The sequence below is a fragment of the Lemur catta genome, chromosome 14, assembly GCF_020740605.2.
Source record: "Lemur catta isolate mLemCat1 chromosome 14, mLemCat1.pri, whole genome shotgun sequence".
NCBI lineage: Eukaryota > Metazoa > Chordata > Mammalia > Primates > Lemuridae > Lemur > Lemur catta.
The window spans coordinates 56,299,985-56,326,121 of NC_059141.1; the positions used below are offsets into that span (position 1 = coordinate 56,299,985).

The following is a 26,137-nucleotide window of genomic DNA, read 5'->3' on the forward strand; positions in this document are numbered from 1 at the left end:
AACTTCCTCAGGAACGCAGCCTCCAAGCGATCCCCGGCCGCCCAGGCCAGTCCGGGGCGGGCGGGAGGATGCGGGCCCTCCAGGGGCGGGCTGAGGTGTCGCCCCGCCCCCGGGCCCGCCCCACCCCCTCCCGCGTGGGCCGGCCCGGCTCCCCCTCCGCGGGCTGAGTGGACGAGTCCGCGCTTCGGGCCGCCCCTGCCCGGGAGCCGCGGCGCCCGACGCTCGCCAGGCTGTGCCACCGGGCGGGGAGCTGGGGGTGCGCTTTTGCGGGCGGGGCGCGGAGCCCGCCGTCCCGAGGTCGCGGCTCGGCTTAGCACCGAGGAGGACCAGTTGGTTTCCTCGCATCTCGGTCGCGCGGCTGCCAGACCTGGAGCCGGCAGGGGCCCAGGCGGGTGCCACGAGCGGCGGCGCGCCGCCTCCCCCCGGTGGGAGCGGTGGTTGGGCCCGGCTGCGGCAGAGCGTTCGCTCGGAGATGGCGGAGCAGCCGCGACGCGGCCCGAGGCCCCGAGAGCTGGGAAGCCGGGCCGCCCCGGGACGCGGCGGAGCCCGGGGACAGCGGGGACGCCGCCCAGTCCGCCGGGTGAGCCGCCCTTGAGAAGAACCCCTTCCCCGCCCGTAGTGTGGCTTCCACCCACGGTCGCCCTCAGTCCTCCCCTCGCAGACTTCCCTTGAGTGTTGCCACCAAAGCCACCCGCAGGGTCGTCCCGGGCGGCGCGTCAGTGCGGCCCAGCGCGCCCCTCGCCCTGTGTCCCTTCCATCAGCCTCCGTCCTAGTTGCCTCGTTCCCCTCAGTTCGCCCCCTCAGCACGGGGCTCCCTCCTCCCCTCGGGGCTCTTCCAGCCCAGTGCCTGTCTCGCTGTCACCCCAGAATCGTCTCAGCGCGCCCCTTGCCCCTGCCCCTTTAATGCCCCACATCGATGCGCTCCTCATGTCCACCTGTGACCCTGTATTCCCCCTCAACAGGGTCCCTCCCTCTTCGAGCCCCAGTCCCCACTCTGTCCCCCTCCTCCGTCTCGCAGCGCTGGGCCCACACCCCAGCCTGCCGGGTCCCCCCACGAGTATTGCACACTCTGCTCGGCCGGGGTGACCTGTTCAGTGTCTGCCTCGGAGACCTCCCACCGCTGCACACTCGCACCCCACACACACCCAGTTGCTGCTTCCATGTTTATCGTCCCACCCCCCGCCCTGCCCCAGTAGCGCTCCCAGCACCCCTTCCCTAAATGTTGCTGCTGCTTCCAGGTATGAAGCGCAAATGCAGTGGTTAAGAGCACCGGCTCAGGAGCTTGACAGGCCTGACTTTGAATCCCAGCCCCTCCGCTGACTGCGCTTGTGTGATCCTGGGCAAGTGACTAAGTTTCTCTGGGCCTCAAATTACTCGTTCATAGAATGGGGATAATAATAGCATGTACCTCTTACCTACCTCTTAGGGCTGTGTGGGAAGTAAAAATATGTAAAGCTCTTAGAAGAATGCCTGGCAAGCTCTATGTTCTCAGTAAATGTTAACTATTATTAATGTTATGGATGATATACCCCCAGTATTAACTTTCCCTTAGTGACTTCTCACTACTGTGTTTGCCCTAATTCTTAGGATTCACCTCTTCCTGTCACCATTTCGATCCTCTTTCCCTGCTCTCTTCTCATGTCCATTAGTTTTACGCAGGCCAAAGCTGAACTATGAACTATTCTTTTTTTTTTCTTCTTCTTTTTTTAGAGATGGGGTCTTGCTCTGTTGCCCAGACTGGAGTACAGCGGGCTGATCATAACTCAGTGTGGCCTTGAACACCTGGGCTCAAGTGATCCTCCTGCCTCAGCCTCCTATGTCGCTAAGACTAACAGGTGCACACCACCATGCCTGGCTAATTTTTTTTTTTTTTTTAGAGATAGGATCTTGCTATGTTGCCCAGGCTGGTCTCAAACTCCTGACCTCAAGCAGTCCTCCCCACTTAGCCTTCCAGAGTGCTGGGATTACAGGTGTGAGCTACTGCACTTGGCCTTTGGACAGTTCTTAAATCATCTCTGCCAATTCTGAAGGACCCTGTCTCTACCTAATCACCCCTGAGATGTGTGTATATGGGGGTGAGTGGTAGAGAAGGATTGCTAGCCACTGGCCTTACTAGGAGTGGCTAAGGTAGGGAGAGTAACAATAAAGCTTATAGAAGTGGTGTACTTAAGAAAAAGAACAAAAGAGGTCCCCAAAATTAGTTTTTCTTAAAATTGTGTTTTCTGATCACACTGTCCTTACTCTTTCTCTTTCTCTCATTGATTAGATATGACTTAAGTTCCAGTTACTCTCTGTCATCCAGCCCTTCTCAGGTTGTTCTGTTTTTATAAATGGACTCAATCCCTCCTGTTTCTCCAGGCTGGGTCAGTGACTGTTCAAAGTGATTCAGGAATAGGGGTGTAGTGCCACCTTGGCTAAGTTAGGAAGGAGAACTAGAGTGGACAGGAAGAGAAACTCTGGACTCAGCTTGCTGGCTTTTTTCAGGTCTCCACGATGTGATCTGCTCTGGGGTTACATTTTTATTTCCTCTCCTGACTTTAGCACATGTGAGGTGAAGGGCAGGCGGTGGGTAATTTTTCACAAGCAAGGGGAAGGAGAATCTTCAAGTTCTGGGTTTGGAAGATAATAGAGTGATTAACTATCACGATCTCTCTTTCCTCTTCAATTCTCCCTCCATAGTGTCCACCTGACTGCAAGTTCATTAGTGCTGTTGGCTGTGATGTTGAGTTTGACTGATGAGGAAGATTAGCAGACTCATGAGTTTCCTCTTATCTGATATTTCGTTGGAGCATGGGACTTCTTGGGCTTCCTGTGCCTTCTTCACAGACCAGAGGCCAGCTGCTCAGGCACAGGCTAGGAACTCTGTTCAGAGAAGGCCTGTTTTTAGCCTCCTGGGCTGTTTGGCCTCTTGATGATGGGAAATTTGCTCCCTCCTGGCACTTGAATATACTCCAGTATATTCAAGTGAGCTTGCTTTAGGAAGAATTTGGACGTTCTTTTGGGTATTCTTTTTTGGAGACAGAGTCTTGCTCTGTCACCTTGGCTAGAGTGCAGTAGCGTCATCATAGCTCACTGCAACCTCAAATTCCTGGGCTCAAGCGATCCTCCTGCCTTAGCCCTCTGAGTAGCTGGGACTACGGATGTGCACCCCCACGCCCAGCTAAGTTTTCTATTTTTTGTAAAGATGAGGTCTCGCTCAGGCTGATCTCGAACTCTTGAGCTCAAGCCATCCTCCTGCCTTGGCCTCCCAGAGTGCTAGAATCACAGGCATGAGCCACTGTGCCCGGCCTCATTTGGGTATTCTAAGAAGGGGAACAAGCTGTGAAGCTAAGCTATAGGACTCAGCTTGTGTTCTTATCCTACAAGAGCTTTTTTTTTTTTTTTTTTGGAGAACAAATCATTCAGTAAGCAGGAGGTAAGAGATGGGGTGAGGAGGAGGATGGATTAATGATGTAGTTTCAAGGGGAGAAGTAACCCATTGATTTCTCTGTCTTACAGATAGTGGGAGCAGAACTTGTGCACTTTGCTGACCTCTGATGTGAGGAGTTCAGTCAGGACCGAGGGTGGAGCCTGGCAAGATTTGCAGCCTGAAGCCATGGGCCAGGGGGCCATGGTGACCTGAGACTAGTGGACTCCGTCCAGTTGCCCCCTGCTTTCCCTTTTACCCCTCCTACCCTATACTAAGGGGACTTGTCTCCACTTCTTCAGGGAACTACCCCTGAGGGAAGCCCTTTCCCCTGTTTCCCTATCCTTCTACCCTCCCAAGACAGTACCAGCCTATAGAACTCCTACCTCCCTTCCCCTGAGGTGGTCCCCATCCCTCCCTCCCTCCCTCCCTCCCTTCCTTCCCCCGCCATGCTCCAGCTGTGGAAGGTGGTACGCCCAGCTCGGCAGCTGGAACTGCATCGCCTCATATTGCTGCTGATTGCCTTCAGCCTGGGCTCCATGGGCTTCCTGGCTTACTACGTGTCTACCAGCCCCAAGGCCAAGGAACCCTTGCCCCTGCCCTTGGGAGACTGCAGCAGTGGTGGGGCAGCTGGCCCTGGCCTTGCACGGCCTCCAGTTCCACCTCGGCCCCCTAGGCCTCCAGAGACAGCTCGAACTGAACCTGTGGTACTTGTGTTTGTGGAGAGTGCATACTCACAGCTGGGGCAGGAGATCGTGGCCATCCTGGAGTCTAGTCGTTTTCGTTATAGCACTGAGCTGGCACCTGGCCGAGGGGACATGCCCACATTGACTGATCATACCCGTGGCCGCTATGTCTTGGTCATATATGAGAACCTGCTCAAGTATGTCAACCTGGATGCCTGGAGTCGGGAACTGCTGGACCGGTACTGTGTGGAATATGGTGTGGGCATCATCGGCTTTTTCCGAGCCCATGAGCACAGCCTACTGAGTGCCCAGCTCAAGGGCTTTCCCCTTTTTCTACACTCAAACCTGGGGCTCCGGGATTACCAAGTGAATCCTTCTGCCCCTCTACTGCATCTCACACGCCCCAGCCACCTGGAGCCTGGGCCACTGCCTGGTGATGACTGGACTATCTTCCAGTCCAATCACAGCACATATGAACCAGTGCTTCTTGCCAGCCTTCGGCCAGCTGAACCCCCTGTGCCAGGACCAGTGCCTCGTCGGGCCCGGCTTCCCACTGTGGTACAGGACCTGGGGCTTCATGATGGCATCCAGCGGGTGCTCTTTGGCCATGGCCTTTCCTTCTGGCTCCACAAACTTATCTTCGTCGATGCTGTTGCGTACCTCACTGGCAAGCGCCTCTGCCTGGACCTTGACCGCTACATCTTGGTAGATATTGATGACATCTTTGTGGGCAAGGAAGGAACTCGCATGAAGGTGGCTGATGTTGAGGTCAGTCTTTCATTACTTAAATTTATTTTTTTTAGAAGCTGTTCAAGCTCTGGCTTGTCAGACTCCCTTCTTTGATTCTGAGTTTGTCATAGGTACACTCCTTGCCCTGCCCTTTCCAGGCAGGAAGAATGCTACTTCTCATATGTTCCTCCTCAGTCTGTTCTCTTCTTATTTCTCATGTCCCTGTTACTCTTCCCAGGCTCTGTTGACCACCCAGAACAAACTCAGGACCTTAGTCCCTAACTTCACCTTCAACTTGGGCTTCTCGGGCAAGTTCTATCATACTGGTGAGCTTATTTCCCTATTCCTTCAGCGTATCATTCTTAGTTTGGTCTGTCCCTTCACTGTGCATCTCCCTGGGCAGATAAGTTGGAGGAAAGGTTCAAGGTTTGGGGTCAGAGTGCTGTGAAGAGCTAGCAGTGGGCATGAATTTAGGTTAGCATGGCTGTCTGGAGGGCAAGTTTGGCAATGGGGCAAATAAAAAGTCTTAGGTGGGCAGGGATCTGTAATGTTGTCCCAAGGATGGAAGGTAGTCAATGCTGTTACAAAACAAAGGAGGGCACAGGGGCTGACTGGCTGTGGTCAGTGGTCAGTGTGTGGTCATAGGGACAGAGGAGGAGGATGCAGGGGACGACATGCTGCTGAAGCACCGCAAAGAGTTCTGGTGGTTCCCCCACATGTGGAGCCACATGCAGCCACACCTGTTCCACAATCGCTCCGTGCTGGCTGACCAGATGAGGCTCAACAAACAGTTTGCTCTGGTGAGACCCTTGGATCTCTTCCCCCTACTTTCTCCCAGAGATAAAGCTTCCTTTTCAACCTTCCCCTAATGTGATACCCTTTCCCTACCCTTTCCATTTTTCTTTCTTTGGAGGCTTCCCCACCCTCTTTGCCCTCTACTCCTCAAACCTCACCAGGTCCTGGTGAGAGTCTATGCCATTCCCAGGAACATGGGATTCCCACGGATCTGGGGTATGCTGTGGCCCCCCACCACTCGGGCGTGTACCCCATCCACACGCAGCTCTATGAGGCCTGGAAATCTGTGTGGGGCATCCAGGTGACCAGCACTGAGGAATATCCCCATCTCCGCCCTGCCCGCTACCGCCGTGGCTTCATTCACAATGGCATTATGGTGAGGGACTCCCAATATAAACTTGAATCAAGCCCACATTTAGACAGTCTCCAACCTCCATTGCCTTATGTCCTGTCAACTGCCAAACCAAGTTCATTCACATGATGGGGGTTGAAGGGTGAAAAGTCATATACATAGTGAGAGCTTTATCACTGTAACTTCAGACTGAGTCCTCTATAAACCTAGAGAATCCCAGTGCCTCAAGACTTTTGTCCTTCATATATTTCTCATTCTATCTTTTAAATCTCATCTATCCCTATTTCTTCTTTTCCCTCCAGGTGCTGCCCCGGCAGACATGTGGCCTCTTCACTCACACAATCTTCTATAACGAGTATCCCGGAGGTTCTCGTGAACTAGACCGGAGCATCCGAGGTGGAGAGCTCTTTCTGACAGTGCTGCTTAATCCGGTAAGGTGCCGAGAGGAAGGGCCAGAAGATTGGAGAGCCAAGGTGTTTGCAGGCTGGGAGCTTTACTCAGCAAGGCTGATTCTGAGGTGGGCTAGGCTCTCCAGGTCTGACACGCAGACACCCTCTTGCAGATCAGCATCTTTATGACCCATCTGTCCAATTATGGAAATGACCGGCTGGGCCTGTACACCTTTGAGAGCTTGGTGCGCTTCCTCCAGTGTTGGACACGGCTGCGCCTGCAGACCCTTCCTCCTGTCCCTCTTGCACAAAAGTACTTTGAACTTTTCCCTCAGGAACGAAGCCCACTTTGGCAGGTAGGGGTGGAGAGGAGGCTGACCAGAGACGTGATGGGGGTTGGGGGTTAAGAGAAGACTAGGCCTTATCTGATTCTTGGCGTCTTCAGAATCCCTGTGACGACAAGAGGCATAAAGATATCTGGTCCAAGGAGAAAACCTGTGATCGGCTCCCAAAGTTCCTCATTGTGGGACCCCAGAAGACAGGTGAATCATCCTTAGCTGACTTCTCTTGCCCTCCCTTAAACCCAAAGGATCCTTCTTATACCCACTCCTCATTAATCCAGTCTCTTTTGGTTTTTTTTGAGACAGAGTCTCCCTCTCTTGCCTGGGCTAGAGTGTCATGGCGTCAGCCTAGCTCACAGCAACCTCAAACTCCTGGGCTCAAGCGATCCTCCTGCCTCAGCCTCCCAAGTAGCTGAGACTACAGGCATGTGCCACCATGCCTGGCTAATCTTTTCTATATATTTTTAGTTGTCCAGCTAATTTCCTTCTATATATATTTTTTTTTAGTAGAGACAGGGGTCTTGCTCTTGCTCAGGCTGGTCTCGAACTCCTGAGCGTAAACGATCCACCCACTTCGGCCTCCCAGAGTGCTAGGATTACAAGCATGAGCCACCGTGCCCGGCCTAATCCAGTCTCTTGTGGCAGTGATTCTTGACCCTGGTTGTATGTCGGAATCATCTGTGGAGTTTTTAAAAGATCAGCAAGTGATTCTGATGCACAGTTGAGGCTGAGAACCACTGTTTAAACCCTTCCCTGAGCCTCTCTCAGACTTTCCTCCTCTCATTGTAGTTTGTCTAAAGGGGATTTTACTGCCCAAAGTGGTTACTTTCTCACTTCCTTCAAACTCATGCTGTTGAGCTGGCTTCTCTCCTACAATGACCTGGTGTTTCTCTCCCATTTAGGGACCACAGCTATTCACTTCTTCCTGAGCCTGCACCCGGCTGTGACTAGCAGCTTCCCTAGCCCCAGCACCTTTGAGGAGATTCAGTTCTTCAACGGCCCTAATTACCACAAGGGTATTGACTGGTGAGACTGACCCCTTGAATGCCTCTCAGAGGAACACTCCCTTCCATAAAAATACCCCATTCCAGCTTCCCCCAGCACAGACATCTGGGCCCTTTACTCAGCAAATTTCTCTACCTCTCTGCTGTGTTCTACTTCTTAGGTACATGGACTTCTTCCCTGTCCCTTCCAATGCCAGCACTGACTTCCTATTTGAAAAAAGTGCCGCCTACTTTGACTCAGAGGTTGTACCACGCCGGGGGGCTGCCCTCTTGCCACGAGCCAAGATCATCACCGTGCTCACCAACCCTGCTGACAGGGCCTACTCCTGGTACCAGGTCTGCCTGAAGCTAGGGACATTGGGGCTTTAGGTGGAGGGGAAGTGGTGACTGCTAGAGAGACAGCACGAAATGAGAGTAGAGAAACTAAACTAGTGCCTTGGAAAAAAGGGTGCCTATGCTGTCACCAGACCAAGAGTAAGGTCAGAATAATACTGTCAAATCACCAGTCCTTTACTTTGCTATTCCTTTCTTTCAGCACCAGCGAGCACATGGAGATCCAGTTGCTCTGAACTATACCTTCTACCAGGTGATTTCAGCCTCCTCCCAGGCCCCTCTGGCACTTCGCTCCCTGCAGAACCGTTGTCTTGTCCCTGGCTACTATTCTACCCATCTGCAACGCTGGCTGACTTATTACCCCTCTGGACAGGTATAATCCCCCAAGATCCCTCACTGGGGTTCCCCTTCCCCTCCTCTTCCCTTCAGCCAGGAGGCTTCTTAGGAATATAGAGGGAACCACATCCCTGTCCCTTTAGTTGCTGATTGTGGATGGGCAAGAGCTGCGTACCAACCCAGCAGCCTCAATGGAGAACATCCAGAAGTTCCTGGGTATCACACCCTTTCTGAACTACACACGGACCCTCAGGTGGGAGAGCATGACCCAGGCGAGGAGTACTCTGGGGGAAATGGGGAAGCAGGTTGACCATGTCTGTTTGGAAGAGACATGGATTTATTCTGTCTCACAAGAAGAGACATGTGTCCCTGTGAGCTGGGAGGGGTAGTGTGTATTTATGATGCTTGAGTTTTTCTTCTCCCTGCCACCTAATGGCCTCTTCCTGTTGAGCAGGTTTGATGAAGATAAGGGATTTTGGTGCCAGGGACTTGAAGGTGGTAAGACTCGCTGTCTAGGCAGGAGCAAAGGCCGGAGGTACCCAGATATGGACACTGAGGTAAGCAAGCCTGGGCCAGGGTATCCCTCTCCACCTCTAGGATCTAATTCTGTCCCACTCCTTATCACGTTTGCCTTCATTTTCTCCTGTCAGTCCCGCCTTTTCCTTACGGATTTTTTCCGGAACCATAATCTGGAGTTGTCAAAGCTGCTGAGCCGGCTTGGACAGCCAGTGCCCTCATGGCTTCGGGAAGAACTGCAGCATTCCAGTCTGGGCTGATGTCCCAGCCTTCTATACCAGCAAAAAGCCCCCTGCATCCCTAAGGGGCACACCCAGAGCAGGGCCCACAAAGGGATTAGGTTGGCCTGGCTCCTCCCCCTTCTACCTCAGTGGCCCCCAGGCCTGAGATGGCTAAGAAGGGAAGGGTCTCCCTTTTCCATAGTTCTGGGGCCTGATAAAGGGACTTCCCTTGGTACCCCATATCATGGTACTAGGCACCTTTGATCCATGATCTTGCGAGGTGGGGAGGAGTGAGAGGGTCCAGGCAGGGTGTAGAGGAATGTATTAGTCCAGTGATTTCCCTTTTCATCCCCAGCAGTGTATCTGTCTACACTTGGCTGTGAGAGGGGCCCCTTAATGTGGCCCCTTTAGTCAGGCGGTGGGATCTACCTGTGGCCCGGCCTCCCTAATGTCATTCACATTGAATGGGGATGAGGTCGGACAGTGGCTCATAGAGCTGAGTATGAGCCCTAGCTGTGGGCTAGAAATGTCCTTAATAAACATTCTTATTTTTCTGTTTTGTCTGCCTCACTGGAGTGGGAAAAAGCTAGAATAAAGCAAGTGTCAGACATTTCCTCCCCCTATTCAAAGTTCATCTGCACATGGAGGGAAAGAAGGGAAAGGCCCAGACAGACTAGAGTAAAAAAGAAGTTTATATATTTATAAATGCCAAATAAATACCAGAGGCTACCCAATGCCCCCTCCCAGACAGGGCTGTCTCTCCCAGCCCCAGGCTTCTAGGGTCTGAGACATCTTGGCCCCAAGCTACAGCCCAAGAGCAGCTGCCAGTCTGGGCTACTAGGGAATTGAGTGGGGATGATCTGTCCAGCCAAGATTCACTCCCCCTCTGTGAGGGGCCCCCATAGCCACAGGCCTGTGTCCCTGTATAGGGCCCTAGTGGGGAAAGACTCAGGGGGAGAAGGTGGTCATCTCGAGTGAGACCCGCTGCCACAGCTCCTTGGTCTGTTTGCTGCGCTTGAGGTTCTGTAGGATGTCGTTGAACTGCATCATGCCCATGGGTGTCAGGCAGAAGGCGCTGCGGGCACTGCGGATCGCATTCACAAAGTCGTCGTAGTCGGCAGGAGTCAGGTGAATCAAGCGATGGTGGATGTACTAGAGGGAGATGTGTGTAGGGTGAGCCTTAATACAAAGCACGGAACGAGGCCCCGCCTCCCTTACATGCTCGGTGATCTGGTCCGTGCCACCCAGCAGGTGCTCCACCCTGCTCCATACTTCTGGATTGTCACCTGCATGTACGCCTGCTGGCAGCGCTGCACCAGCTGGTGGAAGGCCGGGGCACGCAGGTGGTTGTGGGCATGAGCAGGGCTCAGCCGCTGCAGCGTCTCCATGACGATCTCCTGCAGCACAAACGGGCTCAGCACCCCCTTGGCTGCCCCCACACAGAACTGGTGCACGTAGTTCACTCCTGGGGGGCAGGGGGGAGGGGCATGAGACGGGGGTGGCCACCTCTGCCCTAGGGACCCAACTTATTTATCTCAGCTCTGGCCTGGCAGAGAGCCTCCCTCCTCCCCAGGAGCTGAGGTAACCCTCCGCCCCCCGCGCACGCACACATACCCGACCAAGGCCTCAACTCTGAGCAAGAGCTAGGAAGGAGGTCTGGGATAGGAAGGTGGGGGGAGCAGGTGGGGGGGACAATGGTCCTGGGGAGGGGAGGTGTTACCCAGCTTTGCTGCCAGCCCCAGCAACCATTTGACATCATCAGTGTAGGGGGGGGAGCGGGAGAAGTTGTTGGGGTGATCGTTGTGTGCCCGGCGACCCAGCATCTCCAGTGCCAGCATTCCTGGGAGATAAGGGTACGCACATGGTGGGGTGCATCCTCTTTACCCTCTACCCCAACCTGGTACCTGACCCTACAGTAAACAGATTAAGAGCTAGTGGAGGGAGTCCCCTGGCACAATTGCAGGTGGGAACACAGAAAGGGACCTCCGCTCACCGACACGGTAGGCCGCGTGCAGGTGATGCAGGCTGTGTGGATTGACAGGTTGACTGTGCGTCTCCTCCTCGGGTGGCGGAAAACCCCCGCTCACCAGGGGGCTGGGCTGTGTGGTCAGGGCAGGCAGTGAGGCACCCTGGATGGCTGGAAATGTGGATGCTGGATGGACACTGCTCACTGGGGGTGGGATGAAAACCACATGAGGCACTCAGAGCCCAAGGAAGGGCAGAGAAAATTCCCTCCCCATCTCCCCTGCCCAGTGTACCGCCCCCTCCATTCACCTGCTCCCTGTCCCCACAACTCACAGGCCACGCTGGTGGGCAGTGGGAGCCCTGGCTCTGTGTGGTAGGGATGTACTGTGATGGGTGCCATGGAAGGGACGGGAAAAGACACAGCAGTGGCAGCAAGTGAGGGAGGAGTCACCGAGTAAGGATACTGAGCCCCCAGGAATGCAGGATGCACACCCTAGAGGCAGGGGGAAGAAGAGAGGGAAGATACCAAGTTATACTAGGCTGTAGCTCTCCTTTGCTCCGTAAGTGGGTATGCCTATGTTTCTTGTATTAGTTGGGCTGGGTCCCCCAGACTCCCACCACCTCATCAAGACTCTTAGACAGCCCCATTACTCCCCAAGTACCCCACTCCAACCCCCATGAATTCCCAATATTCTCCTCCATGCCCCACCCCCCCAGAACACTGGTCTCACCTGTGGGTATGCAGAGCTGGGCACAGGGAAGACGGCAGGCCGGGGCATGTGAGGCATGGGGTGGGCGGGGTGAGCTGGGTGTGTGAGGTACTGAGGGCTGCAGGGCAGGTGGGGCTGTAGAGCAGTGTAGGGGTGCAGGCCAGGGGAGTGACCATGCCCCAGTCCTGGACCCGGATATAAACTGGACCCCACCGAGATGACTGGCACCACTGTGGCTGCGGCTGTCACTGCTGCTGCTGCCACGGTAACTGGCTCAGTCCCTGGGCCCCCTCTGCCCTCAGGCAGCCCCCGCCCAGCCTCCCCAGCTGCCCTGATCCCACTGGCACTACAGCTTGTAGCCCCTTCACGAGCTGTGGATGAGCCACCTGCTGTTTGCTCATATAGCCAGAACCACTGGTGAGCAACCTCAAACAACACTTCGGGGTACACGCCCCCACCCTTAGCTGCCTCTTCCACCGCCATGCAGGCCTTCTCCAACATCAGGTTATCCTGGAAGGGAGGGGCACAGAGTGTTAAGGGGGGAAGGCCTTTACCCTGGGGATGGTGTCAGATGACATTCCAATGTCTCCCTCAGAATTGGCTGGTTCCCAGGGAGGCATCAGAGGTCAGGGTCAATGCTCGGAGTCAGTGTCAGCAGTGAGGGCTCCACACAGACACTGAACAAATACTAATGAAAAGACTCAGGTTATAGTCCCAGTTCCAAAGTAATTTAACAACCCCCTCCTATCCAAGGCTCATTTCTCTGAGGCCGTCCCTAAGTTTTCTATCCTGGGTGATAATCTTCATCCTAAACTATAGGCCTCTATTTCCTTATCTGTAAAACAGGAATAATCCTAACCTTACAGTTGTGTGGTAAAGGAAATTATAAATGTGAAAGCACATTAATATGTAAAATACCACCATGAGAGGACAAAACAACCGTTTGGAAACTCTAGGATATGGGGACTAAGAGCTGGGCCCTCAGCTTTCCCCATGCCCAACCTCCCTGCCCAGACGCCCTAGACCAGATGCCCAGGTTGCCTGCAGAAATACCTGCTCCTTGCACTGCACCAGGGCCCGCTGGATCTCGTTGGGGTTCAACGCATGGGCATGAGGCAGGCAGCTCAGGGCCAGCTCCGCTGCTGCCCTCACCATATTGGAGTCCCGTGCTCGTGATGCCCTGTCAGCCAGGGATGCAACCTCAGGGGGTGTCAGGTGGCCATCCCAGCACTCGACCAGTATAGTCAGGGCTGCGCTGCCAATCTCCATTGCCTGGCCTTCGCGGAAAGGAGAGAAGAGCAAAGTGGGGTTAGCGTGGGCACCACTGGGGCATGAGAATGATGTCTCTATCAGAAAAATCTTATCTCTACCAATTAATCCCCCTCCTGTACCCAAATCAGGACCGGGATTTACCTGTAATCCAGGAAACGTGGGAAGAATAGGTACGTGAGAGCCAGTTGGGAGAAACAAAGTTGTGCAGTCCAAGGGCATAAAGCCCAATCTCAAAGGCGCAAAGGTGCAGGTTGCGGTGAGGACCCTGGTGGCCCCCTGAGGAAGATGGATGTGTGAAAATGGAAGTGCTGCTGTTGCCCCCTGCCTTGATCAGCACCGTCTTCGCCAGCTCGAAGTAGAAGTGTGCAGCTGCCTCTGACGGCTGATTGGGTACATGGGGGGCATGACTCTCGGGGCGGCGGCCCTTGTACCTGAAGGGGCAATGGGGTAGGGACGGGAGTTGGGGTTTCTTTGAAATGGGTGTCCAGGTAGGTTGTGAAGGACCAGGGTAAGTGAGGATGTTGGGGGACAATGGTTGGATTACACTAGGGATATGGCTCTGAGGGTGGACCAGATCAGGCGAGATGGGTATTTCTTCCCACTGACCTGCCAACTTCAACTGTCTTTGCCCGGGCACCTCCACTGGCACTGGCCCGGCGACTTCCACTTGAGGATGAGGAGCCCAGGGAGTCCGAGGAAGAGCTGCTAATGCTGTCACTGTCTTGTCCTCGACCCCAGGAGGTGGGAGCCCAGCCCCCTCGAAGTGGCCTCCGGCTTAAGGTCGGGGAGCTATCCGATGTTGTTTCAGGGGCACTGCTGTCAATGCTGGCCATGCCTAAACTCCCAAGACAAGTCAGTCTCAGGAGTCAGACTCCAACCTTCAGGAATATCCTTCCCTCCCTGCCGTCCCACAGGCTGCCCTACCTGTGTGCTTCTTCTTAGGCCGCCCTGGGGAGCCCCATCCTCGTCCATTGTATCCTCCACGACTGCCAAGTGCCAGGCGGCTGGGAACCTTCCCCTCTGGCCTTGGGGTCAAAGCCGCCTCAGATGGGAGACCCTCACAGGGGGAATGTGGGGAACTCTCTAGGTGGGGAAAATAGGACATTGGGATGAGCCCAGGAAAGGGGACCCCAACATGACTCCATACCATTCATCCCCCCTGCCCAGTGCCCCCACCTCACCAGGCACATTCTTCTCTGCGAAGCCCTCAGTGGGGCCTGGCCCAGCCCCTGCCACACTCCCTGGCTGAGCAGGCCCTGCAGAGCCTGAGGTCAGTGGTTGCAGTGCCCCTGGGGCAGATGGGCCCCCGTGCTTTGAAGGAGACCTCTGACTCGCTGTGGCTGGACGGCTAGATGAGTAGAAAGAACTCAGTGTCTGTGGCTTATGCGTCTGGCTTTCTCGGTCCAATAGTTTGTCTAAGATCTGGAAGACAGAAAAGCAGTGACCCCCAGAGAAGCGGTGATAGGTTGCCCTTTATCTCCTGACTTCTGTTACCTTTCTTTCTCCCTGCAACAGCCAATGCTACCTCCTCAGGAAGGCTTCCCCACTTACAACTACAGGATAACCTCCTGATTTACATATCCCAGTGTTGATACTCAATAAATGCTGAAATAAATTAATGAATGACTTTATGCCCTCTGCTCTTCTTCCACTCCATGCCCAAGCACTCCTATGAGAACCAATGGTCTCTCTTTTTTATGAGATGTCCCCAAGATTCCCTACTTACCTCCTAGGGCAGAATAGCACTTTCCTCATTGTCCTGGAAACCCCCTGAGAAAGGTGGTGAAATTTTCTCACTTTCTCTCCCAGTCAAAAGACCAGTATCTGAGTCCCTTACCTTCTTGAGCTTGGCCTGGTCATCCTTGTAAGTGATCATTAGTGCTAATGCCAGGTCACCCTTCTCCCGACGTGTGCCTTCACATAGGAGGGGATGTTCTGCTTCACTCACGGTTGTCTTCATGCCTGTGAGAAGGAGAGTTTCATGGGGATTGAGGGTAGACGTACAGCAACGGCAAACAGGCCAGGGTCCCCAGCCACCAGCTTGTGAGGTAAGGGGTTCCCTTGGTCCAACCCAAATCACCTATAGCATTCTATAGGTGCCTATTATATCCAGCCTAAGCTCTGGTCTGCTTTGCAAGACATTTATCACCTGGCTCCCTCTAGCTACACAGCATGCACCTGTCACTTCAGGGAAGCTGGGCTCCTCAGTCTCATGAAGACTTGATTGCATTATGTCTTTATTCAGGGTGTTCCCCGATCTAGAACCTACTGATCTTTTGGCTCACATTCCATATTCTACCACCTCCCTGAGGCCTTTCTCTAGATTTTTGTTTTGCTGCCCTTCTGACACCTGACACCACACCACCCATTTTTGCTCTGAATTCCTATCTTATAGGCACTAGTTGGCTCACGTATGTCACCCTGAATTTCCCATTACCATAGCGCCCTTAGCAATAAGGCCCAGGTCTCGTGGCCGTCAAGGCCTGGGCCAGCCTGAGCTCATGGACGTGCTCAAGTCACTGACAGACTCACCCAAGGCAGCAACTGCCGCTTCAAATCCCAGCTCCTCATCCCCAGGCATCTCGTTGTTCCAGTTACGACTTGGGGGCCGGGAACCTGTGGGAGAAACCACTGGATGAAAGGTGGGGTTATCCTAGCTTTGGGGAAAAAAAGAAGAAGAAAGTTGGGGTAAGTCATGTGGACAGAAGTATCACAGGAAAGAATGGAAGGGAACCCAAGATCCTCATCACAGACCTGTACCCAGCTGCTTGATGGTCCTAAAGGTGACTCAGAGTCTTGGGGCTCTTGGTTTTTCCTCAGAAAAAGCTACCCCTACTCTAGCTCCCCACTTACTGTAGGGTCAGACACCATACCTGGAGCGCAGAGAACGTCAAAGATGAAACTGGCCAACATGAGGGGCAACACAGGTCGATAGTCACAGAGGGTCCCCTCCCGAAGCTCCTCTGCCCGGCACCGCATGGTACTCATCTCACTCGGACCCAGAGGGATCTTCTTGAGCAGGGCAGCCACCTCAGACTCCTGATACGCCAGCTTCACCTGAGGGCACAGGAAGGAGCTCAAACTTCCAATACCTCAATGGAGTTCAAGGTGCAAGGATCTAGAGATTGAGGTACAAGGCTCAGACAGGACCTCTGACCTCCAAGGCCTTGGTAGAAGCTGGGGGCCGCTGTAGCTCCAAGGCAAACATGCCGACTCGGAAGGCCAGGTTGTGGTGCTCTGGGCGCTCACTTAGCACCGTCAACAGGAAGGCTGCCTTGGTCAGTGTGTTGGTAGCCACCCAGGTCTGACGGCTCGTGGATACCTTGTTCTTCTTGCCCTAAAGAGGGAAGCACAGGAGGCTGGCAGATGAGTCTGACTCACCTTGGTGAGTCTGCCTCAGAAGGAGGCTCTCACTTGGGGTGGGGCATGGGAGCAGGCCAGGGGTAAGGGGGGCTCAGGAAGGTAGAGGAAGGGAGTTTCTCTCACCTTGGCAGGGGGCGGCTCTACCTTGAGGTCAGGTGGGTTGGCCAGCAGGTCCTGGGCAAGCTCCACAGTGAGGCGGGAGGCCTCATTGCTATAGCCATGTGCATGCAAGGCCTCAGCACAGGCAAATAATACCTGGAGAGGGGACATGGGACCAGACAGGTTGAAGCCCCAACTTCCAGGGGCAGGACATCATGCTCACTCATATAGCAAACACTCCTTGAGCACCTGCTATATGCTGGGCCCTGTGCTGGTCCCGGGTATACCACAGGAGCTGAGTTTGGTTAGAGAGGCAGCACAAAAGCCACTGTGATGCCAGCTACTACTGGGAAAGGTCAAGAGGGGAGCAGGGGGAAGATATCTCACTGGGTCTTGGGGCAGAGGAACAGTATCAGGGAAGACTTCCTAGAAGATGTGATCTTTATGATCTCTGAGACCTGAAGGACAGGAGCTACCCAGGCAAGATGGGAGAAGAGCATGCCCTCAGAAAGGCCGATCTGCACAAAAGCATGAATGCAGGAGGGAGCATGGCAGGCTACGGGCATGGGCATGATTCAGCTGACTGGAGTGTAAGGGACAGAGTAGCCAGATGAGCAGGCAAAGTTCAGATCAAATGGAACCTCACAGGTCATGCCAACAACCTTCATTTTTAGCCTAAGGGCAATGGGAAACCACTGAAGGGTTTTAGCAGCAGCAGCACGACACAATCAGACATTCCAGGAACGACATGTAGGAGCAGCGAAGAGAATGGACTGCAGGCAGGGAGGCCAGTTAGGAGCCTGCTACAGGATTCTAGCAGTCCTGCTAACAGTCCTGACACTCCCAACTACAGCCAGATGGTCACCCCAACCTGTGGCTAAGGAGCACCCAGCCCTCCCTCCCTCAGTCCCCCCAGAGTCCCCTCACCTCCATGCGGCTCTCCTGTTCCAGTGGCTTCAGCCCAGCAAATAGGTCGTGCTCCTCCCCAGCCCCGCCCTCTGCCTTCTCCTCCTCGCCCACAGCCCCATCCTGGGCATTCATATAATACGCCTGGTAGTCATCATCTTCCTCTCCAACCGCAGGGGCTGCCTCTTTGGTTTTGGGGAGCCCGTTGCCACTGTCATCTGTGGAAGGGAGGTCGTCCCGGGTACAGACCTCCCCAGGCAGTAGGCCGGGGGAGCCAGCAGAGGCTGTGGGAGGCTCAGGCCCTTCTGAGAAGTACACGCCACCATCTTCTTCATAAGCATCTGGAGGCTCAGGAAGGAAAGTGGAAGCGCCTCGGGAGCCACCAGGTGGAGGACAGGGTGGAGGGCTCTCAGGAAATCCACCAAAGGTGCTGGCCTCCGCACCCAGGGCCAGGCTGCTGTCATCCAGGCTCATCTCTGCCAGATCTGGCTCCAGGGAGCTGTCTTCACTGCTCAGCCGTCGCTTGCTCCCGCTGCCTGCTGAGCCCTTGCTCCCACTGCCAGCCCCACCCAGTGCCTTGGCTTTGCCCCCACCTGGACCCATCTTATGCAGAGCTTTATCTCCCCCTTCAGCCGAGAGGCGGCGGGGACCCCGTTGTGATGAGGGGACCCCCTCACCCAATCCCTTGCGCTTGGCCCCAGGCTCTTTGGGCCGCACAGCTGGTTCAGCAGGAAGAGGTCGAGGCCGGTCCCGGGATTCCTCCAGGCCCCCGGAGCGGGAGGCACTTGGCCTAGAGGGCAAGGCCCGGGCCCAGCACAGTGCCAGCTTCCTGTCACTGCCGCTGTAGGTGACACCAGGAAGTGGGTAGGCCTCTTCCCAGTTAAAGTAGCAGGCCTCCACTGCTGGCCGGAAGCCAGGGAAGAGTCGATCCAGGGTCTTCTTATGTTGTCCCCGCTTTACGTTCTCAATAACCTTCAGTTGCCACTGACGCAGCTGCACACACAGTTCCCGGCGGCTGTGGGAACAAGGGCGGGGGCTGCTGGGGAGGCCACAGTCTGCACTGGGAAGGGAAAGGAGGGGATGGAGTAGCCCCTGAAGAGGGGCACGGGGAAAGGATACAGGGAAATACTTCTTGAGCCAGCCCACAGACATCACTGCAACACTTGGGAATTTTGGAAAGTGGGTGCTATTTAGGGGAGGGAAGGAATAAAGGACTCATAAATCTCTGGTAACCCTAGTGCTCAGCACCCTCCATTTCCCTAGAGCTAGAACAATGGTATGTCCCTACACACAGAGAGCAGGGCTCCGTCTGTCCTCAGCTGGCCCAGGCTCGGAGCTGTGGTGAGCCTCCAGGGAGACTCACCGCTGGGGGCTGAGTGCAGGGTCCAGCACGGCCAGCCTCCATAGTGTTACCATCTCGTCACACATGCTGGCACAGGCATGCGCCGCCACCTCTGACTGACCGTTGCTGCGGCCGGTGTGCCCGCTGGCACTGCTGTGTGAGGCTGAGGTGCGCACGCTGTACCACCAACCTGTTATCTGGAGACAAAAGGGCTGTGAGATACACCTGAGAGCTCGGAAAGACGGAGTAGCCCTCCCCGGTGTCCCTTCCAGAAAGAGGAGCATGAGGTGGAGGAGGGAGAGGATGAGCCCGACTCTGAGGGACTACCTGTTCATAGGTGAGGCACTGGTCAGTGAGGATTTCCAACAAGGGGGCAGCATTGCTGTCCCTCCGCTTGAACATCTCCCGCACGATGCTAAGCAGGTTCCAGACGCCCTCTGGCTCCCGGCCCCTCAGAGGGCGCAGCAGACATGCCCATTCAGCAGCAGCTGGAGGCTCCGTGGAAGACAGATACATGGAGTTCACGTCACTGGAAAAGTAGTAGAGCAGAAAGTGATGACTCTAAGATGGAGCTGACTGAAGCAGGTGAAAGTGCAACAGGCCTGTGACCCAAAAGGGGTTCTGACCCCAAAATGCAGAGTATAGAGAAAACGGACATCCATAACAAAAATTCTTAATCTTGCCAGGCATGGTGGCTCACTCCTGTAATCCTAGCACTTTGGGAGGCCAAGGCAGGAGGATCGCTTGAGGTCAGGTATTCGAGACCAGCCTGAGCAAGAACAAGACCCCGTCACTACAAAAGGATAGAAAAATTAGCCAGGCACGGTGACACCTGCCTGTAGTCCCAGCTACTCGGGAGGCTGAGGCAGGAGGATCGCTTGAGCCCAGGGATGTGAGGTTGCAGTGAGCTATGATGACACCACTGCATTCTAGCGGGGTGACAGAGTGAGACTCTGTCTCAAAAAGAAGAAAAAAAATTCTTTTTTATTTTTTTCGAGACAGAGTCTCACTCTCTTGCCTGGGCTACAGGGCCGTGGCGTCAGCCTAGCTCACAGCAACCTCAAACTCCTGGGCTCAAGCGATCCTACTGCCTCAGCCTCCCAGGTAGCTGTGACTACAGGCATGTGCCACCATGCCCAGCTAATTTTTTCTATTTTTAGTTGTTTGGCTAATTTCTTTCTATTTTTAGTAGAGACGGGGTCTCACTCTTGCTCAGGCTGGTCTCGAACTCCTGAGCTCAAGCAATCCTCCCGCCTCAGCCTCCCAGAGTGCTAGGATTACAGGCGTGAGCCACCACATCCAGCCTAGAAAAAAAATTCTTAATGTTTCTCTGCCTCAATTTCCTGATCTGTCAAAGGAAAAAAAAATAAAAACTCTTCCTCTGCCCAGATAAGAACAGACCACTCTGGGACTGTACAAAGTCATCATCATCCATTGACTGATTAGTGACATCTTCTGTATGCCAGACGCTGTGCCAGTGCAGGGAGTAAAAGGTGGGGGTCACAGGCATTAACAGAACAAAGGATCTGTCAGCAGCCTGAGGGATGCTCCCCCTGCACAGCAGATGCAAGTAGGCAGAGATCCAATTACCTGAAGACCACAGGGGAGGGGCCGCAGAACTTGTGCAGTGTCTTCTTAATGTTGTCAGTGAGTGTAGATTCATCCAAATACCAAGTACTCTGGTCCGATGCCGAGGGCCCTGCTGTGGGGTCTGCGGACAACAGGCAGTCAGTCACCTAGAGAAGGGGCCTGGATTCCCCTGACAGCAGTGAGCCTTTAGTGAGCAGCGTTGCGTGCTACCAGCTCCTTCTTCCTGCTGCCCCTCTTTCTCAGCATACTCACCCGGGGCTCCACATACTGTGTTGATGGCTGTCGACTGGGAGGAGAGGAGTTCATCCAGGAGACGCTGGGCTGTGGGGAGGATCTGAGGGGGAAGGGACAAAGGCAGAGAGAACAAGGCATAAGTGAACTCAAGGAGGCCTGGGCCTAACAAGCAGGCTGCTGTGCTCTGGAGCTAGTCGCAGGAGGGTGTGCCAACCTCACTCACCTGCTGGGGGAGCTCACTGATGAGGTACTGAGCAAACTTCTGCAGCTGGTCCCTTTGTAGCCGAGACAGGGACTCTGAGACTGGCGCTCGCAGGCAGACTGCAGAAGCCTGAAGGGGACACAGAGAAATGGAATAATCTGAGAAAAGGCTTGCCAGAGCTGGAGCTGGAGCTGGAGCTGGGGACGGAGAGGCAGAGTAGGGGAGGCGAGGGGGCTCACATTGTGGCCAGCATGCAGCAGAGAAGGGGGGATGGAGCACAGGATAGGGCCAGGATAAATTGGGAGGGCCTCACGTTGTGGATGCGGAAGAGACAGAGTGCCACGACGTGGGTGCACCATTTGGCCCCAGCCCCACAGGTACAGCTGCAGGAAGTGACCCGGCAGCGGTCAAACATCACAGCCACGTTGTAGGCCCCTTTGGGAGGGACCATCTGGGGTGGCACCACCGTAGCACTCAGGTGGAACCCTGGGGAGAAATGTGGGCGTGGTCAGGGAGAGTTGCCAAGACCCAGGTCTCTGCCCTTGACCCTAGCCCTGCAGTTATTCAGACAATGTGCTCCAGCTTCTTGCAGTGCATCCTGAATTCATAACACAGGAGATGGGATGAGCAGGGGGTCTCACAAGGCATGGAGGGACCCTCACCTATCTGCAGTGGGTCCTTCACAGCCCTCATGCGGAATAGCTGGTCCCCTCGCTGGAACTCATCTGCACTGCCATTGGCCAGGCATGAATATAGCCTAGGGGGTGAAGAAGAGGACATAGCCACAAGTCAGCAAATAACCTTCAGGAGACCCTGTCAGAGACCACAATGCCCCAAGCACTCTTGTGCCAGCGTCACTCCTTCTTGGGGAAAATCCCAGGCATTCCCTCCTCCCTTGTCTTCCTCTCACAACAGCCCCACATACAACATCTCCTTTGTTCTGTGGGAAGCCCAGCAGACAGTGGAATAGCAGTACCCCACTCCCCACCATCAGTCCTTAGCCTCACCGAATGTCTTCTTCATTCTCAGGGAAGCTCCAAAAAGCAATTCTGAGCTGTAGCTGCTCAGGCACGGGAGGGTAAACTTTCTCCACCACTTCAAATGGGATGTGAAATGCCACCTGCTTTGCTGATAGCTCCACCAGTGGGATCACCAGTCCATCTTTGGAAACAAAGGTTGGGGTCAGGAAAGAGAATGGGAAATAAAAAGGGCCATGATTACTTGGCACCCGTGCCAGTGCCACATCCTCAGGCCCCACCTTCACTATGAAAGAAAGAAGAGACCTGGATGAAAATCCCAGGGACCCTCCTATCGGGATACACCAACCCTTAAGATTCCACCTGGGGGAGGGGAGCTAGACAATCCCCAGGCCACAGCCTGCTACCTAACGTCTAGAATGGAAGATACCAGGGATATCCCAGGAAACTTCTTGCCAGACAGGTGTGTTCCAGGACCCTAGTAAGTAACCCTGCTCACACGGCTCAGCATCGAATTTCCCACATACCACAAGCACTTTAGATTCATATTACATTGTTAATGTCTCTGGCATTCGCATCTCTGATTGCTTTTTTACTATCCCTTTCTCTCTACATGACTCTAGGCCCCATCAAAGGAGAAACGACAGGCCACAGCCCAGAAAGTTAAAAAGGCACCTCAAGAAGCAAGAGAGGCTGCACTGGCTTTGGGACACCTAGCTGCTGACTTCCCACCCTGGAAGCCCCTCCTGGGGGGACAGTTATCCCCAGGGACCTGGCTGCTGCTGCTCCTGGAATCACCTGGAGTAGGATGGAGCTACCACTCGAGAAGGCTTTCCACACTGTTTTAATCAAAAAGCAGTGATAACACAACAGACTGCACATCTCACCAAATTGCCAGTCAGATTAGAAGACAGATCAGAACATCATAGAATTGAAAAGAACATTTTTTTTTAAAGTTAACTCTTCTATTCTACAAGTGAGCAACTGAAGGTAGCAGGGGGTGGGGGATATGGCATGCTTTCCCAGATTTTAACCTGTCTAGGAAAATACCAGTATGTGGAAAATCTTCACTATCATGACTCCAGTTACGTCCCTCAAAGTGAGGGTGCTGTAGTCCCCAAGGCTACCCACACATACAAATATGAAAGAAGCAGGCAGGTCACAAAAGATCCACAGTGAAACCACCTATGACTTGTGTGTGTGTGTAACCACTTGGCCACTCCTAAAGAGTGACACATGTAAATTTCTCTCTGTTCCAAAGGGGCACCAGAAATCTCTACAGGGCAGTTTGGAATGGCCTGAGTAGAATCATACAAATTAAACCCCTCAAGTGCTGAAGAAAGCCAACTTCCACTGAGGCCCAGGACAAAAACTGTGCCATGAGGAAGGCAGGGGAAGGATGTGCTGAGTGCTGAGCCTGTGGAGCTTCTCTTACAATCACTCTCCCCTCCATCCCCTCTAATAAAAGCAAAATTCTTCACAGCACTGATCAGTTAATTCAATGAAAGACCCAGAGATAAAAGAAACTCAGCAAAAAGCAGGGAAAATGTTTCATGAGAGCCTAGAGACAATTACCCACACTCTTCCCCAGGCCCCAGAAATGGAAATCTAAGGCTCCAATCCAGTGGTCCCAGCCGTGGCTTCTGACAGATGAACGATGTGGCCAGGAGAAAAGCCTGTGATGTATGAACTATGGAATCTCCCCTCTCAGACCAGTTCACTTCGACTTTCCTCTGGGTGGGAGCCCTTCTTGGTGCATCTGGGGTCAGAGATTATCACCCTGAAGCAAGAAGCTCCCAATGCACTTTGCGCCGCAGGTGGTCATTTCTTCACAATCCGCCCCCTACCCACATTCTCTTCTGTCTGCTTTCTGGTTTGCCTTAGGCTGAACTCGGGTATTCCCAAGTCAGAGAGGGGCTTCTTCTCCCTTACCCCTTTCTCTAAGGCAAAAGAACGACAAAAGATCTACTTTCTCTCCTACACAGAATTTCCCTGCCACAACAGACGCGCGCGCGTACACACACACACACACACACACACACACACACACACACAGGTGTAGAGAAGCCAGTCCACCCAAGCAAGGCCGGAAAAGCAAGTCCTGAAGTCCGTTCTAAGCTTGGGACAGCTCCCAGTTGAGGACAGCTCCTGGTCCGGGACAGCTCCGCTCGCGGCATCCGACAGCTCCCGAGCAAGGTCCGACCGGGGCCTGCTCGCTCCCCTCCTCCCCGCTCACTCTCACCTCGCATTCTGGTACCGCCACTGCCACCTCCGCCACCGCCGCCGGTGGGGGAATTGGGCCCCGCTGACTGTTTGCGCCATCCCCGCCAGTTCTGGCAGAGGCTCTCGGCCTCGGAGATGAAGGAACAGAGTGAATCCTCCTCAAAGCGGTCCGAATCCTCGAATGAGAAGCGCTCTCCGTCCTCCCACTCCGCGAACATCAGCTCCATAGGGCCCGCACCCCCCGGGGCCGGGTCCCCCCCCGCGGATCCGGGGCCTGGGCCGCCGGCCGGGGGCTGAGGGGAGGCCCGGAGCCTGAGGGGCGAGCCGGGGCTGGGGGTGGCCGGGGCGCTCAGGGCGGCCGTGCCGGGCGAGGATCTCAGGCCTGGGAGAGAGACGGGACCGGGCCTCGCCCAACAGCGAGGTGCGAACGGTGATCTTGGCCGGTCTCCGAGACTCAGGGCCCGGACGAAGCGCTCGGCGGCCGGGGCCTCTAGGCGGCTGCGGCGCCGCCTCCCCCATCAGCTGATCTGAACTTCCGGCCGCGCCGGCCGCTACCACTTCCGCCCTCGGGCGCTCAGAAATAGGGTCGAGTACGGGCGGAGGAAGGGGACATGTTTGTTTAATTGCATTTTTCTGCTTGTTTTCTCGAGCCCACCCTCAGACATCATAAGGGGAGGCCAACCCCCAACGATATACGAAACGACTACAGATCCCAGCAATAACTTGGCGTCCGTAATGTCCCCAAGGAATAAGCAACCGCCATGTATGTTGGGAATTGTAGGCTGTCAAGAGACAGCACAGGAACTATTGAATAGAGTTATCGTTCTAACTCCGGGTAGGCCCCGAGGCCGCATCACCTTCTGGGAATTGTAGTCCAGAACCCTGCACTCCAGCGTATCCTTTATAGCTTTGGTCCGTAACCCCCTACCCCGCGACCCTGTTAGGGACCGGGCCGCACCGCTCCGCTGGTCACTCCGTGGAAAAATTGTCTTCCATGAAACTTAGGAAGGAAGGTGGAGAGGGGGCCGCACAGCAGGAGGTGAGCGGAGGGCGAGCAGTGAGCGAAGCTTCATCTGTATTTACAGCTGCCCCATCGCTGGCATCACCGCCTGAGGTCCTCCCCTGACCCCGCCGTTCCAGGGGATCCGTGAAAAAATTGTATTCCATGAAACCGGCCCCTGGTGCCAAATAGATTGGAGACTGCTGCTTTATAGGGTCTAATTGGGGAAACACCAGGAAAGAACGCATTTGATTTCAGAAAACTGTACTGTTTGTCAGCACAGCCTTTGAGTCGCAGAATTCTTAACCTTTGTTTGTGCCATGGACCCTTTAGCAGTCTGGTGAAGTCCCTTGACCTCCTCTCAGATTGTTTATAAATGCACACAATAAAACACAAGTATTACAAAGGAAACCAATTATATTGAAATACAATTATCAAAATATTAATACAACAAATGGTAAGGTAGTAGTGCTTTTTTATTTACATATTAAATGACAAGATCTAGCAGGAAGTGTAAAAACTATCTTAACTTTGAAGCTAGGGCCGGTCTTGGGTGGCTCATGCCTGTAATCCCAGCAATTTGGGAGGCCAAGGACGGAGAATCACTTGAGGCCAGGAGTTTGAGACCATAGCGAGACCCCATCTTCATAAAAAATTAGCTGGGCATGGTGGCATGTGCCTGTAGTCCTAGCTATTGGGGAGGTTGAGGGAGAAAGATCATTTGAGCCCAGGAACTGGGGGCTGCAGTGAGATGAGATCGGGCCACTGCACTGGGCCTGAGCAACAGAGACCCTATCTCAAAAAAAAATAATAATAATAATTTCTTTTTGGCTGGGCACTGTGGCTCACACCGGTAATCCTAGCACCCGTGGAAGCCAAGGCCAGAGGATCACTTGAGGTCAGGAGTTCCAGACCAGCCTGAGCAAGAGTGAGACCCCATCTCTACAAAAAATAGAAAAATTAGCCAGGTGTGGTGGCACACGCCTGTAGTTCCAGCTACTAAGGAGGCTGAGGCAGAAGGATCACTTGAGCCCAGGAGTTTAAAGTTGCTGTGAGCTACACCACTGCACTCTAGCCAGAAGGACAGAGTGAGACTGTCTTCAAAAAAAAAAAAAAAGTTTTTTTGAAGCTAGTGATGAGTATAAA

The 26,137-nt window shown here is 54.2% G+C and overlaps 2 protein-coding genes across 7 annotated transcripts; one reads left to right on the forward strand and one right to left on the reverse strand.

The window, feature by feature from the left end:
• The first annotated feature begins 463 nt into the window (after positions 1-463).
• Positions 464-9,662, forward strand: NDST2 (N-deacetylase and N-sulfotransferase 2). 2 transcript variants are annotated; one of them, XM_045568970.1, is made up of 14 exons: positions 464-580; positions 3,499-4,860; positions 5,060-5,147; positions 5,467-5,621; positions 5,807-5,992; positions 6,271-6,399; positions 6,531-6,713; positions 6,803-6,899; positions 7,601-7,724; positions 7,864-8,038; positions 8,238-8,408; positions 8,515-8,624; positions 8,826-8,928; positions 9,022-9,662. In XM_045568970.1, the coding sequence occupies exons 2-14, from the start codon at positions 3,856-3,858 to the stop codon at positions 9,145-9,147; spliced, it is 2,652 nt and encodes an 883-aa protein (XP_045424926.1). In that variant the 5' UTR covers positions 464-580; positions 3,499-3,855; the 3' UTR covers positions 9,148-9,662. The 2 variants fall into 2 exon arrangements, with proteins under 2 accessions (XP_045424926.1, XP_045424925.1); XM_045568969.1 differs by having other exon boundaries at positions 8,826-9,662.
• Positions 9,663-9,782: 120 nt separating this feature from the next.
• ZSWIM8 (zinc finger SWIM-type containing 8) lies at positions 9,783-24,521 on the reverse strand. Of its 5 annotated transcripts, none has more exons than XM_045568964.1 (26): positions 24,011-24,521; positions 21,799-21,952; positions 21,454-21,548; positions 21,105-21,277; positions 20,813-20,920; positions 20,608-20,689; positions 20,356-20,476; positions 19,093-19,294; positions 18,787-18,962; positions 17,445-18,438; positions 16,542-16,673; positions 16,213-16,392; positions 15,929-16,112; positions 15,588-15,671; positions 14,893-15,017; positions 14,237-14,477; positions 13,980-14,138; positions 13,662-13,890; positions 13,197-13,486; positions 12,837-13,060; positions 11,805-12,293; positions 11,407-11,566; positions 11,102-11,278; positions 10,829-10,948; positions 10,395-10,505; positions 9,783-10,260 (listed from the first exon to the last, which is right to left on the reverse strand). In XM_045568964.1, exons 1-26 carry the CDS (start codon positions 24,216-24,218, stop codon positions 9,800-9,802), a joined length of 5,679 nt encoding a protein of 1,892 aa, XP_045424920.1. In that variant the 5' UTR covers positions 24,219-24,521; the 3' UTR covers positions 9,783-9,799. The 5 variants fall into 5 exon arrangements, with proteins under 5 accessions (XP_045424920.1, XP_045424922.1, XP_045424919.1 ...); XM_045568966.1 differs by having other exon boundaries at positions 10,395-10,573; XM_045568963.1 differs by having other exon boundaries at positions 11,383-11,566.
• Positions 24,522-26,137: the final 1,616 nt, after the last annotated feature.